Genomic DNA, 15774 nt, shown 5'->3' with positions numbered 1-15774 from the left:
GAACGCGCGGTCGCCCTGACGCTCCTGGGAACCACCCGGAGAGCGGGGATAAACTGCCGTGCCTGTTCCGCCGCCACGGCCCAGCTGATGGGTGGCGCGCAGGAGGTATGGCTGGCTGAGGATCAGGGAATGGGAAAGGGGGGCGGAGCCAGTCGGTGCGGCGCCTGACGTCATCAGGGCCAGACGCCGGCGCGGGCCCTTTGAAAAGTCCCATGGAGTCGGGGACAGGGGGGAGAGGAGAATGGAGCGAAGCGGAGCGGAGAGGGAAAGGGAAAGGAGAGGAACCAGGAACGAGAGGAGCAGGGTGGAGGGAAATAGGAACAACACCAGGAGGGTGGGTGAAGGCAGCACGGATAGGTGGCGACCACGGAGGTACTAGATAGGGGGTAGGAAGGAGCCCAGGGCGGGCGAGCCCCGGCGAGCTGGTGCATTTCAGGCAGGCGCCCCACCAGCAGGACAGGTCTCGGTGCACCTGTCCTTAGGGCCCTGGGTTGGGGTCCGGGAGAGAGGGTGGGCCCGGACCCCCCTACCCCACCTCGGGGAACTACAATCTAGGGAATAACCGGAGGACCAGAGAAAACAGGGTGAGGGACTGGGCTCACCTGTTACAGAGCAGCAGGGAAAATGCTCAAGGGAAGCACTCACTGCACTGCCATTCTCCCAGCTGTGAGGAAGGGAGAGCAGCAGTGTGAAGAGCCACTTCCTCCTCCACCTACCAGGGCCCATACCATGGATGTTCCTGGATTAGGAACACCTAGAGCTCATGTGTATCAACATACAAAACACTCAACAATATTAAAAGTTCAGGTTTTAGCAAAGCATAATATTAAGCCCTTTCAGTTTGTTAATATAAAATATTATTTTCACAATAACAATCTGTGAAATTAAATTTGTGGAGGGTTTAAAATCAAGCTAGAGGACACAAAAGTTGGTGTTTTCAAATACATTTTTTTTCCAAAGAAGGAATTCTCCCACCATAAAGCAATACCTAAGAAAAACCTGTAGGCAACAGGAAAAATAGGGTGCATACTAAGCAAACTGGAATGATTCTGAGGATATCTGACAAAAAAAAAAAAAAAAAGACAATTGGAAGGCACCGGCAGGTTTTTTAAATATTACCAATTGATAAACATGGAGATAATGAAGGCCAGACAAATTTAAAGAGATATAAAATTTCCTGGACCGTATCAGCAGACTATGAATTACTGCTTGGAAAACCCATTAGACTTGGCACATTATAATATATGGCAAAACCAGCTAACACAGAGTTACAGTAATCAATTCCTGAAACAACTGAAACATAAATTAAAATCATGAACATTATGGTAGGGATCAGACCTAAGTTTTATTAATGAAGAGAAGGGAGTTTCTAGTAAATAGGATGTTAATGTAAAATCTATAATCATGCCTATGTCTCAGACAACTGTCTCTGTAATCATAACCTTTGATCTACTGAACATTACCAAGGCATAAATTGTGCCCAGTTCACTAAAGAATAGTCTCTTTTTTTCAGTTTCAAACAGAAATATTTCCCATGAATGAATTATAGAAAGACAGACTGCGTAGTCAAGATTTTCAAAAATGCTCTTAAACTTATCTTTTGTGTGTGCACTTTGAAGACATTAAGCTTCATTTTTTAAAATTATAAATCTAGGGCTCACAAGGTTATTCTGAAAGGGGTCAGTGTTGCCACCCTGATTTCTGCACTGCCTTGAGAGTTAGGTGGCTAGAGAGTGGCAACTGCTGACTGAAGGCTCAGCTCTACAGGCAGAAGCATAGAAATGAGTGTGACAATACCATACTATGCTATCCTTCTATGCTGCTGGTGGGGGCACCGCTGCCTTCAGAGCAGTTGAAGCTCTTCAGTTCTCCAGCTCACAAGATAGTACCAGCAGCAGCAGTACAGAAAGAAGCGTAGCAGTATTGCAATTCCTCATCCAAGAAAAGCTTGCAACCCCTTTCTCTGCCCTCCACCTCCCCCCCCCCCCCCCCCCCACAACTCTGTTTTGGGTCAGGGCCCTTGCAATTACAATGCTGTGACATTTCTAATGTAAAAGTTAAAAATCCTATGAATATGAAATTTACCAAATGGGCCATGAATTTAGTATGTTCTAATACAGTCCACCAGGGTTATCTCTAGTGGACTCTAACCTCTATGTGTACCTGTGCCTTTATGGGTATCAGGTGATCACAGCTCCCACTGGCCAGGAACAGCAATCTGTGGTCGACAAGAACTGTGATCACCCAATACCTGTGGAGATGCAGGTAAACATAGCAATGGCAGCCCATCAGGGACTATCCTTGGCAGGCTGCCACTTTTTTACTGCCCACCCCTGCCCTATACATTATATGGTCCTCAGAATTTGTTGTACATGCACTCAGCTATATATGTGAACTAACGCCAGGATTTCTGCATCTGGCAGTTGGGCTCACCACTACCTGAGAAGCAAATTGACTTTGCATGTGTGTCTCCATTTGTATGAATGAAATTCAAGCACACAGTTGTGTGATTTGAAAATTTGGCCTAGCCATTTGTCCAACAGCTCATGTGTTTTGGACGTTTACTGCTTTTTTTCTTTCTGTAACCTTTTCAATTCTTTATGCTATCTTGAGGCATGTTGCGCCAAGTTCAGACATGTTCAAAATTCCAGGCCTACATTTTGTGCATAATATTGGTACATTTAGTAAATTCAGTAGAAGGTGGTAGAGTTCATTATCAGTAAACAATACCCATCACCAACTGTTGTTTGTAGTATCTCCCAAAACTATCCACCGTAGGTGAGAACCATCACTTCTAGATGTTTCACCTTAAGGTAATCAAAATCATTTAGTGAAACTAAGCATAAATATTTTAACCATATTCTGAACATACACCCACCATTGTTTTGAGTCTTTCCTGGTATTTCTTTTTATTAAAATTACAGGTACAAAAGGTTGATGGGCAAATATTGCTTGAAAATTTAAGATTATAACAAGAATCCTTACTTTTGGTCATGGCTACTTTCTGCTACTCAAACAGGGGCATATTCATTGTGGCAAAATAGCTTTGTAGTTCAGTGAAAATGATCCGGTAAACTACCAATTGAATTACAAAGTCACACATCTGGATGGAAGATGCTAGCAAATCAATTTATTCTACAGTGCATTATGTGCCTTGAATTCTTCATCTAAGAGACAAAAAGTATCACAAGCTACCGATAGCCAAGAAGTACCTTTTTCTAGGGCTTCAGGGTGTAGCTGAGTTAGTCTGTACAGGATTAACTTAAAAAACAACAAAAGGTCTGGTAGCACTTTATATGTTTTGTCAGTCTATAAAGTGCTACCATACCTTTTGTTGTTTTTTAAGTTTATCCTTTTCTTGGGACATTTCATTATTAGCCATACACAGGGAAAGAAAAGGCAGTTATTTTATGATCAGTCAGTCATGTATGAGAAAATTCGGTCCCATCTTATTTTGCCCCATTTACTTTGGGGAATAGGAGATATTTTAAAAGGTATGGAGAGAGAGATTGAAGAGGCTATTAGTGCTTTATTGTACCCTATTTTATGATGTCATTGTTTAAATCATTTAAGTGTTTGCCTAGATTATAAATCCATTGCAATAAAACTATTGGGATGATTTTTTTCTAGGACATACCAGTATCCCTATGCCATGCCAACCAGCTTTTTTTGGATGCTTTGTGAGTGCAGTGCTTTCCCATGATTCTGATCTAGAGCCTTTTCCCCATACACTGTATTGTGTGTGTGTGCGTGCAAGTGCACAGCAGGTGATTTTACGCTTTCTGGTTGTCTCTTCTTGCATATTAGGGATGGAAACTTGGACAAATGCATCAGCAATGCAGCCATTCTAGCTTTGCCTTAGAAATATTATTACAATAATGAAACCGACATATTAAAGAATGTTTTATTGATTTTTTTATTAAACTTCCAACACAGAAATGCATTTCTACACAACTTGCTTTGAACAAATATATCAAAACCACATATACAGTGTAAGAGGAAGCCAACTAAAAGCATTACAGGTTGAGTATAAATACATTTCAAATTACACTACATAACAAAACATGTGCGAACTCATATTGCACCAATCTGTCTTCTGTACATTGGCACATACATAACAGTTACCAATAGGAGCACATCTTCCAAATGAGCCACAGTATTACTGTTAATACACAAGCCATCCATACACAAACACAGGCAAGAAGCCTGACACCATAATTCCTTTTCACCCTGGCTGTGTCTACACTGGCATGAATTTCCGGAACTACTTAAAACGGAATACTATTCTGTTTTCAGTTTTTCCGGAAAAGGAGCGTCTACATTGGCAGGCTGCTTTTCCGGAAAAGCCCTTTTTCCGGAAAAGCGTCTGTGGCTAATGTAGACGCGCTTTTCCGGAAAAGAGCCCCAATCGCCATTTTTGCGATCGGGGCTTTTTTCCGGAAAAGACTACTGGGCTGTCTACACTGGCCCTTTTCCGGAACAGTGTTCCGGAATAAGGACTTATGCCCGAGCGGGAGCAGAATAGTTTTTCCGGAATAGCGGCTGATTTTGTACAGTAGAGCGTCGTTGCTTTTCCGGAAATTCAAGGGCCAGTGTAGACAGCTCGCAGCTTATTCCGGAAAAGCGGCTGATTTTCCGGAATAAGTGGCCCAGTGTAGACACAGCCCCTTTGTTCAGGGCAGTTGCTTAGCTGCAGAATGTATTATTTCAAGTATTGAAGTTTGGTGCAGGCATCATTGTAAGGAGCCCATCAGCAACAGAGCAAAACCTAATAGTAGTGCCAGCACGGTCTAAGATATTTGCCCACATACAAAAATATCTCTAAAGAATGGATAAAAGGAGTATTGGGCTTCCACTTCACTAAGTATCCAGTGGGGAATGCTATTCCATTTCTGAAAGTAGTAACATAGCTGAACAGGGGTATGGAGAATTTTATCACCCGCATGTCCACTTCAGATAAAAGCTTTACATTTCCCTCTTTCTGGAGTGCTCTAAAAATTGTTTTCAATTTTGGGGAAAAAATGGAAAATTGTTTTGTTTAAGATATGGGAGAAGGAATTAAAATTGCTTCAGGATTTTCATTGTAAGATATAATAATTATCATGCAATATAACCTGAAGCACTTCAGAGTTCATATATTGTCACACATATATGGCACCAGTACACTACATGCTATTTTATAAGTTACCATGCTTTTCATGCCCTAGAATGCCTTTGCCTGATCTCAAGCAACAGTCAAGCTGTTTGAGGCTTGCAGTCAAATCCAGCCTTGTCAGAAAGGTAAGATAAATCATTTCTGCCAAGCTGACAGTACAGGAAATGATTTATTGTGCCTTTTTCTGATTCATGTTTATTATAAAATCACAGGTAGCTAGACTTTAGCATCAGTAAAAACTGCTGCAGTTTTGTTCATTGGTGTGCCGTTGCATGCAGAATAAACATCAAATCTCACAGCATTTAATGATTTATTTTAATATATCTGGCACATAAATTAGCCAACAGAGCTATGAAATATGAACTGCAGCCAAGGTAATTTATGAATATTGAATTTCACTATGCAGCATGTCACCTGCAAAATATAGTGAGGACTCCCTGGAAACGTCATTCCCTGCCCCAAGCAGCCTATAGTCAGATCAGATCATCTGAAAGATTAAAAAATATGGAATGAAATGCCCTCAGTCTCAAAAAATTCCAAACTTTTCCCCTTAAAACTGATGGGGAAAATTTTTCCAATGCGGGCCATGATATTTGAAATCATGCTTGTGTCAATGCATTAAAATCTACACTTGCATACACAAGTGGTTAGTTATGAAAATGAAAAGCTGAGCCATAAATTGGATGTTATGCACACAACTACCCATTATGCATGTGCAAATGTTCTGGTGTCCATGCAGAGACCGATATGCTCATTTTAAAAATCTGACTATATCTCTATTTTTAGTACTTACTAGTTTCCTAATACACATTCTAATTTCTAAAAGTGCAAATGGCAAAAACTAGGCTGGTTTTTATACTTGTCCTCATATCTTTCGTAAGTGGAATGGGTTAGCATTGGCGATAAATTAGAAATACAGCAACACATGCAAGATACTCTTCAGAGGCTTGGTAGTGAATGTGAAAAACTCTTAATAGCCTCTGTTTACAGTATCTTGAGAAGAGTTGCTGTGGAAGTGCTTGAAATCATGTACCGTAAATTAGCGTATATAACCCGGGGGTTATACACATTTTTACAACACTCCCCTCCCCACAGGTATACATGTCTGCGGGGTATACACATTTATTTTTACACACAAGCCTGCGCTGTGCTCTCCATTCCCCCGCCCAGAGGAGGATGGGTTGCTCCTGACTGTAGCTGCGAAGGGCCTGGGGGCAAGTGCAGCTCCCTTCCTGCAGGCCGGCCAGCGTGCCTGTGCTGTGCTCTCGTTCCCCCCACTGGCAGCTGGTATGTGCAATCACCATGAATTAGTGTATAGAACCCACGGGTTATACTCATCCACGGGTTATCTAAGACTTTTTCTATACAATCAGAAGAAGCCGCGGGTTATACTCGAGTGTGGGTTATACTCGAGTGTGGGTTATATATGCTAATTCATGGTAGTTATGTGAAAATCAGGAATACTTTAATTTGGAAAAAACACTATTTCATCTGGTATCTGCTGGATAATTCATTTTCTGTTTTGACATGACAATTCCCAAACATGAAAAAAAAATGTTTTAAAAATGTAGGAGAAGGGTGCCCGGGTTTAAAGTAAATGCAGATCTCATAAAATGTTCACTTGCAATAGAGCCACTAAAAGGAGATGCTTTCACTTGATAGATACTCAGAATCTTCAAATGAAGTCAGGGTGCATCTTGAAAATGTAGGCGAAAGAAATAGAATACCAAGGATGTAAACAATATATCCCAATGCAAAGGCTCAATTTGAAAGAAGCACATATCAGTTTTCCAATAAAAACAGCTGCTGGGGTTCTTACAGCAAACCTGTAAATGAGTAAATAATGCCCAAGACTTTCAAAAAAAAATTCATTGCTTCCACCTGACTGTGCTCTATGTATTACACTGTTTGCCCCTAATAAAGCGATTCCATATTTACAGTAGTGGGAAGCTTTTAACTAAAATGTTTGCTACATATTCAATGGATACCACACTCCTATAAAAACTCTACATATGGTTTTCTGACAGTTGTTTTAGGTATAAAATAAGAAACAATTACAAAAATCCACAACCAAAGAACCTGTTTGTCTATACACAGAGCAGAGTTTCCAGTGCTGTGTCAATTTGGCACCTTTTATAAGCACTGTACTCATTTTAAAGCCAAGATCTTTTTGACACTTTTATAACCATTAAATGTGCAGAGACTGAGAAAGAGCAAGTGCACTCCAAGACTTATTCACTCAGCCATACAGTTCTCAGTCTACTGCACTATGCATATGCATTGATTAGTATCCCTAGAAGTCAGCTAGATACCACAATTAGGCAAGCAAAGCTTGCTACTAGTAATTTATACAATGTACTTTAGATCCAATTACACAGTAATGACTGAGTAGCAGATAGTTGCTGGCAGCTAAAACTGCCTCAAATGGCTTTCCTTGAGGGAAAGCCAATGGGCATCAGGGAAAAAATAAAAACAGTCCCACAATATTTAAAGCCATACTTCCCATCCACAAAGTTGTAATACTCCAATCAACAATTGGATGGAAAAGGTTTGTGTCACAAATAGCACTTTTAAAATGCAATTAGAAACATTGGTTTAAAAAACCAAATGCATCTTAGAACTCTAGGATCTAATCCATTTTAAAAGAGAGCACTCTGGACTGAGGGATGTGTTATGAGTATAATTACTTCAGGCTCATTTACTCTACGTGCACCTCCAGATGCGTTAATTCTAAGTGGTGAACTGGGGTGCTGGAGCTAGAGGTTCTTGTAATGCAGCAGCACCCTCCGATTTGAAGTGGATTCCATCATATAGAAGGATTACAGTTTTGTTCAGTGGCTTTCAGCATCTCCACCCTAAAACTTATTCTAACACCACTGCAATGAGATCCCAGCAACATTAAGAAAGGGGTGGGGGATGAAGAGGAGTTTTTCCATTTCAAAGATCTAGCTGGGAATGGGAAAACATCTGAAGAAATGACTACCATCTGGAAAATTTTGTAGCTCTCCCTATGAGAGAGAGAATGCATAAAAAGAATGAGTTATGTGCAATGAGCACTGGTCCTAGCCACAGACGTTATTGTAGAAACTGTAGATCCTCATAAATATGACAGACTGAAAATATTAAAACCCAGTTTTAGAACGTAATTTTGTTAGCATTCTTGTCATAATGTGTTTAAAGCAAATTGAAACTGCCAGCTCTTTTGAGCCTTTATTGAGAAGTGTATTTTAGCTACTTGGTACATTTACAAGAATCCCACTCCTCCCACCCCGCAGCCCTCTCCCCCACCCAAAAACCCATTTGCTTGAAGAAAAAAATAACATTTTTAAGTTAAATTTCCTTTAAATATAAAACAAGAACAAAAAAATGTAAACAGGAATTGGCAAGTCAATGTAGTTATAATTTCTTGGAGTTCCTTGCCAAAAATGCAGCATACAAGCAAAATCCAGTCCTGGCTAACAAAGTTTGGTAACAAGAGAATCCATTGGCCAATGTAAAAATCTGTAATCAAAGTCAACATGCTAATATATTGCACTTTAACAAAAATGGGGTGAACAGAAAATACATTCAAGTATGACCCGATGTATACAGACAGCTGAACCCTAAATCCCAGCCACAAAGCATAAAGTGAAATTACATTATCATTAACATTGTGCAGCTTAATGATACAATTGTTATGCAGACATAACAGTTAAGATATCCGGTGCCAAAATATAACATTTTACAGAGCGAAAAAAATGAGAGTCCCAAATATGTCTCAACTAGACACTAGTGACAAGGTATTTAATGCAAGGCCAGCCATTACCAAAACACCATTGATACAAAAAGATGAGTGGGACAATGCAGGGAATCTCTTCATAAACATATAAAGCAGAAATGACCTTTCATGATGTGCGGAGTAGCCTTCATAACTAAACATCTCAGTAGCAAATCTTGCCTTTATTTTGCAGTGTCTCCAGTAGTCCTAATGTATCAACCCTACATCAGCCACTGGAACTGCTTGAACAGAAATCCAGACCACAAATTACTGGGCTTAGTTCTTTGGTAGTATGTGAAAGCAAGCACAGCTTGCATACAGCAAAGGATGGGCACAAGCATAGGTGACAACCCATATGAGTACACTGTGCTAATCACGGAATACCATGCATACTTCACTTCCTGCTCTTGGCATCTTACTGACTGTAGAATGCTGGCTGAGTATTACAACTTTATTAAGCATAACCTGGCCTGTCTACATTGGAATTGTATTCATTCTATGGTCCAGCTGAAGTAGTGAGCCCACCGAGGTTAGTAGCACCAAATTAAATTCATCAGCCTGGTTTTACTTGCTCTTATTCTGGTTAATTTATGTTATAATGGAAGCTGATTCTTCCAGAGCCCAGCTCCAGCTCTTAGTTGTCCTACCCACTTCTAAACAAGATCAGATGTCCTACCCTATATAATACTTGTCAGGATGTAAAAATCATTGGATACAATGTTTGATATGGATATAGTACACATCAGGAAATATTTTAGCTGGAATATCTTCTTCATAAACACATACCACCTGTTTAAGCTAGGCTAAATCCTAATATAATGGCCAGGTTTGCATAGGGAATTTGAAGGCATTAGATAATATGCAAAGTCCCTTTCATCTTACTGCATGTTATGAAAATTAACTCTCCATTATACTAACAATAACTTAAAATCTTTCCCCTTTAATAGTAGAATCCTCATGGTTAAAATTAGGAATGATTTGCATTTAGAAATAAGAACAGTCACATTCAACCACCAAGAAAAGTTATATTTCTTTGTCTCTTTCTGCGATTAAAAGAAAACAGAAGGCTTTTTTTTAAGTGTTGGATTGAAGAAGGTAGGGCATCACTTTTTAAAATATATTTTTCTATGTTTAATTCAAAATTCCAATTTTCTTTTTTTTTTCAAAACTAAAAAAAATATGCACTTGCTCTATACTAGGTAATCAAAAACAAAAAAAAAGGGCAAGAGAAAGTTTTCAGGGAAAGCTTATTCAATTTCTTTCCACTGGAAAAAAAAATTAGAAATGTTACTGAAGTGACAAATTTCAAAAAATTTAACTATTTCCGGTCAAAACAATCATACCACATTTTGTATAAATAAATATATTTACAGCCTTCAAGATTAAATATATCACATGAAGTTTAAGGCCAACATGGAGTTTATAATGGATATACTTTCAAAGCCTTTATTATACTGGCTTTAATTGTTTAGTGTCTTGTTTTTGATGTTGTTTCTCAGCCACAACCGCTAATATCAACTGACCTTTTAACTGATTGTGCCAGATCAGATATATATTTATAACAGATCATAATAAGCAGGTTTTGTGACTATATATTAGTAAAAAGATATTACTTGTCTTGAACTGCAAAATCAAAGTAAAATATTTGAAAATCTGTACACAAAGTAAATTATCTCTATGTATTTAGAAAAATATAGCACAGAAGTTGTATTCATTTTTCTAGTAGCCTCTTTCCTAGTGTTTATAAGTGTTTATTTAAACAATTTTAATATATGAATTATGGAAATAATGCATACCTATGTACTATAGGGGTGTGTGTGTGTGTGTGTGTGTGTGTGTGTGTGTGTGTGTGTGTGTGTGTGTTTAGAACTGAGCATATAGGTAAGCTACATTGCAGTTAAGAGTTTGGTTGCATAAGAAGTGTTAGATATTTGGAAAATATATAGAAATAGGTTTTTAAATTTCAGGAAAATGCTACAATGTTGCATGTCTACATTGATAAAATGCATCTTAGCATCTTCTCAACATTTGTAAACATTCACAGTCCTACAGTAATAATATTTAGATATGAATGAAAGAGTGCATACATACACGGACTGATTTTAAAAATATGGAAATAATGTCTTTTGTTTAAAATATAGACTTAGTTTTAGCAAGCATGCTAATAAAAACCAGATTTGTTCTTAGACTGCCCTTTCTATGTTATATTAGAAGTTATAACTACTCATAGATGGTGGAAATAGTTACATAGTCTTATTAGGAATTTATATGGCCTTTATCTAGTATTTTAGCACCAGTCACATACATCACAGCTACATCTACATTGGCAAGATTTTGAACAAGTACTTTTAACACAAGAGTTTTTGTGTTAAAGTATTTGCGCAAAAGAGCATCTATACTGGCATGTGCCTTTGCGCAAGAGATGTGCTTTTGCGCAAAAGCATCCATGCCAGTGTAGACGCTCTCTTGCGCAAGAAATTAACGTTGCCTGTCTACACTGGCCTCTTGTGCAAGAACAGTTGCGCAAGAGGGCTTATCACTGAGCAGGAGCGTCAGCGTATTTGTACAAGAAGCACTGATTTTATACATTAGAACGTCAGTATTCTTGTGCAAGTACTCGCGGCCAGTGTAGACCGGTGGCAAGATTTTGCGCAAAAGCAACAACTTTTGCACAAAATCTTGCCAATGTAGACACAGCCCACTATACTCAGACCATAAGCTTTTTTAGGGTAGGCACTGTGTTACTGTTGCATGTTTGAACAATGCTTAATACAATGGAATCTTGATCCCTGACTGGCACCACATTATCTGGAGGCAATGCAGTAACAAATAACACGCAGATATTCATAATTGAAAGTAATGTCCATGTAATTCCTCTCCTGATTAGTTAAGGAATCATAAAAATGTAGGGTTGTAAATGACCTACGGAACTATCTAATCCAATTCCCTGCTCGGAGGAAGAATTACAGGGCAGATTAAGACTATGTAGCTGCTGGTCAATTTAAGATGATTCTTCATTGCCTGTACCCATGGAATTCTTTATGCCTGTGGTAAGCAAGTGCAAAGCATTGCTGTTCTGATTTAGTAGTGATTTATACAGACTTTACAACAGGGACAATAACATGGCAGTGGCTTGCTAGAGTTAGCCACGGCTGCTATTTTTACCTGCATGGAAACAGGTATTGGGATTACTGCTCCTATTGGCTGCAGATCGCCGCTCCAGGCCAATGAGAGTGGCGGGAAGCGGAACGGACCACAATACAGCCAATGGGAGCTGCAATCACCAGTACCTGCAGCCATGCAAGTAAATATAGCAGTGGGGACCTCCAGGAGCTAACCCACATGGACCAGATCTAGCCCAAAACCTGGTATTTACCCACTCTTCCTTGACATCAAGGTAAACAAAAGCCATGGTTCTCAGGACCTAATGACCTGTTCCTGAAATATGAGATCCTCACAGCCACTCCAACTCCTGCATGCTAGGTGAAGGAGCAGCATAAAAGGGGCTCTAAAAGCCCTGGATCTGAATAGAGGAGAATAGCCCCAGTGCACTAATTTAGTAAGATAACATCAAGCTATTATATGATAACCCCTTCATATGGTCAGGCATAGATGGTGGGAGGCTAGGAATGGGATGGGCATGTCAAGCTGGACCTGCAGCACTGCTGAAGTTCTGGATGACACTGATGCCCATAGAGAGCTATGGGCAGGATGCTAATAACTTAAACATGCCTCTAGACCACTTCTGTCCCCAGAGTACTCTGGAGTAGAGAGCGTGCAATGATGATTTACCTTCACTGTGGCCTGCCCTTTCCCTGGGCTGAAAGCTATATGTTGTGCTCTAAGGACTGCAACTCAGAATCTCTCTGAAGTCTTTCCAGTGATAACATTTTCATTGGGAGTTCTGCCTGCATAGGGAATATCAGACAGAGCTTGAAAAGATCAACACTAAAAAGAAAAAAAAATCATGTCCCATCTTCCCAGGAACTGGTGTTTTGGTAGTAGTTGCCTGGTAAAGATGTTGAGGGTGAAAAAAAGGAGTATAAAAGTTTACAGTCCTGATTCTTATCCAAACTAGTAATAGTAGGACACAAATCTTTAACACTATACTAGTTTCATTGATTTGTGTGGGTGCAGGATTGGGCCCTAAATGAGAAAAACAAACATAGATTTAAAATGCTATTTTGGGGGATCTTGAAGATGACACCTTAGAAAAGGTGAAGAACACCATTCAAGGATTTCTATATTGTCTATTTCTTTTGTTTTGTGCAACCATTCCCATTGCTTCAGCACCCAACACATGTTCTTAGTACTGACTTTTTGTAACTCAGTGGACATCCCATCAAAATATTTTTGCATTAACATTGTATGTATTCATGGAATTGAATAAATACTTAGTATCATAAGCCTATGTGTGCCATTTTAAAAATAATTGTTATTTCACAAGTTATTTTCTTCTTTCAAATGCACAATTGCAGAAGATGAAATGATTTCTCTTAGGAAAAATAATTGCATGAGCAAAACAAATGCAAGTGAAAAGTGAATGTTGGAACAGACTCTCTTAACACTTCTAAATTTCAGCCTCTCTAACAAGAAAATGAAAATAATACAAGAGTAAACTTAAAGGGATCCAGTCAACTTAAAAATGTGTCTGAAGATATTTGCCTACTCTAGTTTCAAACAACTTCTTAATGTTACTGTAACAGAAAGAGATTAGAGGAAAAATACTGTCCTATTTACTTTGTCCATTTAACAGCACAGAGGAAACAGTGACACTAACCGCACACAATCTAGTCAATTATTACATCTTCCCTGTTTCTGTGGGTCTTTCACACAAACAGGAGAGAAAAACAGTGCATAAAAATCAGGAAAATGTGATTGTAAAACCACAAAAACTGGCAGGAGAACTCAGAAGCAATGTACAGACTTCAAACCTCTTCTCTGTTAAAATTGGATTACTTCAGGTTGACAGGATCCATTTAACTGTAGAAGTTTTGATAGTTCTAGTGTTTCCTCAGCATTTATCACTTTAAAAGACTTTTGTCTGTTTCATAAAAATTTGGAAAAAGCAAACGATCTAATAGGCAACAGTTTTACAAGTAGTGCATTAAATATCTAATTACTTTTATTCTAACATATTAACTGTAAAATCTTATCATAAGGCTGGAGTAGTCTTTGAAATATAGAACCATTTTCTTAAGCATTTAAAATATTTTAATGTTCACCTACTGTGCAAAGTATTATCAACAGGAAGGGACAAGCTAAGTCACAATTGAGCTAAACTTACCCCAAACCACAACCTGAAAACCCCCAGCAACAACAACCTGTTTTGATTGTCAACCATTTTGCCTTCAATTTTTGCAATTCGGTTTCCTCTGTAATTTCTAGTTTCAGTTGAAACAATTGGGAACAAGGATGTAAGTTTTGTAGGAGAACATTATTTGATGAGATTTCGAGGTCTAAGAACATGGTATGTGTATAAGAAAATATCCCATAGGTTGTGTATATATCCAATTCAACATTCCAAATTTCTCTAGTTTGCCTGTCACTTAGAATGTTTATTCCAAAATAGCTGTCCTTCCTTGGACAAAATTCCCATTGATTTCAGAACTGGTGACACTTCCAATCACATCTGTTAAACAATTGTAATTGACTTTAATGGGAGCTTTGCCTAAATGAGGACTGCAGATCCACATTTGCCTAGACAACAAATATTCATGTATGTTCAATGGTTGAATTTTAAATGTCTTGTCTTATTTGAAAGAATTTACTCGAAGCAGAGATATTTCTTATACATTTACCATGGAAGTAATAAAACCAGTGCTAACTAGTAGGCTGGTGGAAACTTATACAATGGGTCAAATTACTAAATATCTATTTTCAATACTCATCTATTGGGAAAAAAAAGCCTTAGGAAATGTAACAATCCTACTAGTCCACCACAAAGATGGGTGAAGTCACTATGTTTGTATAAGGGGAACTGATATGCTACTTAAATTGAGACAAGGGAAGTAACATGTGAAACATGTGAGTGAAGAATGGAGGAAGAGGAAGAACAAGACTGACCCAAACTTTTAGCTAAGGAGTCTTACCTTGCCCTTCTCTCCAATGAAGTCTAGGTTCTTCATGAGCAACGTGTAAGAAACACTATTTCTGATTACAAAAACATTTCCAGAACAAATGGTCATTGACAATGCAGCAAAATCCCCAAATTGAAGAATCTAAGGCTTGCTAAACTTGAATATTATAAAAGAGAAATATGGATGAGATTGTTCTTTGTTTTCTACTCTCACAGACAGAAGAGATGGAATTGATGTCCACAGCAGTTCTGTGGCTTCTGTTATTTTATAACACAGAGCAAATATACTTTCTACATACCAACTGTTTGTATGAAAACTTGAGAATGTAAAAAACAAACAAAGAAAAACCTAAAGCTCTGGTAACCAATTCATTTTCAGGTTTCATTGTAATTGTCTTGCTCTTGTAATTCATTGAACGTCCAGGGAGGGAAAAAACTCTCCTCACGTGAATGTTCCAAGCTGGATTGGGACATACAGGCAACATCTGTTTCTTCAGGATGTAAGTGATCATGATTTCAAGTTATCTTCTGTTGGGACAACTTCCAGGATGATCTGCAGGGTTTCAGTTACCTTACCTGGAAAGATAAAATATTAAAGAAACTATTAAAGAAACTGGAGATATGTAGGAAGCAATCAAAGAAGATTCTCCTAGAAGAGCTGTACAACTCACCAATTATACATGTCCATAAATATTTAGATGTACCTGTCATAGCATCATAAAATGTACCATTTAAAGAGCCATACCACTGTCTTACCCTTTCAAGTAATATTTTGCTCAGCTC

General features: G+C 38.6%; 1 protein-coding gene across 1 annotated transcript in view; it reads right to left on the bottom strand.

Moving 5' to 3' along the window:
* Positions 1–3882: 3882 nt before the first annotated feature.
* SLC7A11 (solute carrier family 7 member 11) overlaps positions 3883–15774 on the bottom strand; it is an 87322-nt gene continuing 75430 nt past the window's right edge. The window contains exon 12 of the mRNA XM_006124420.4: positions 3883–15567. Coding sequence (XP_006124482.1) covers positions 15500–15567 — 68 coding nt within the window. The 3' untranslated portion in view covers positions 3883–15499. The remainder of the gene's footprint in view (positions 15568–15774) is intronic.

Source organism: Pelodiscus sinensis, chromosome 5, assembly GCF_049634645.1.
Source record: "Pelodiscus sinensis isolate JC-2024 chromosome 5, ASM4963464v1, whole genome shotgun sequence".
Lineage (NCBI taxonomy): Eukaryota > Metazoa > Chordata > Testudines > Trionychidae > Pelodiscus > Pelodiscus sinensis.
Note: the sequence above shows the minus strand (reverse complement) of the source record. Positions and strands in the feature narration are given on the sequence as shown.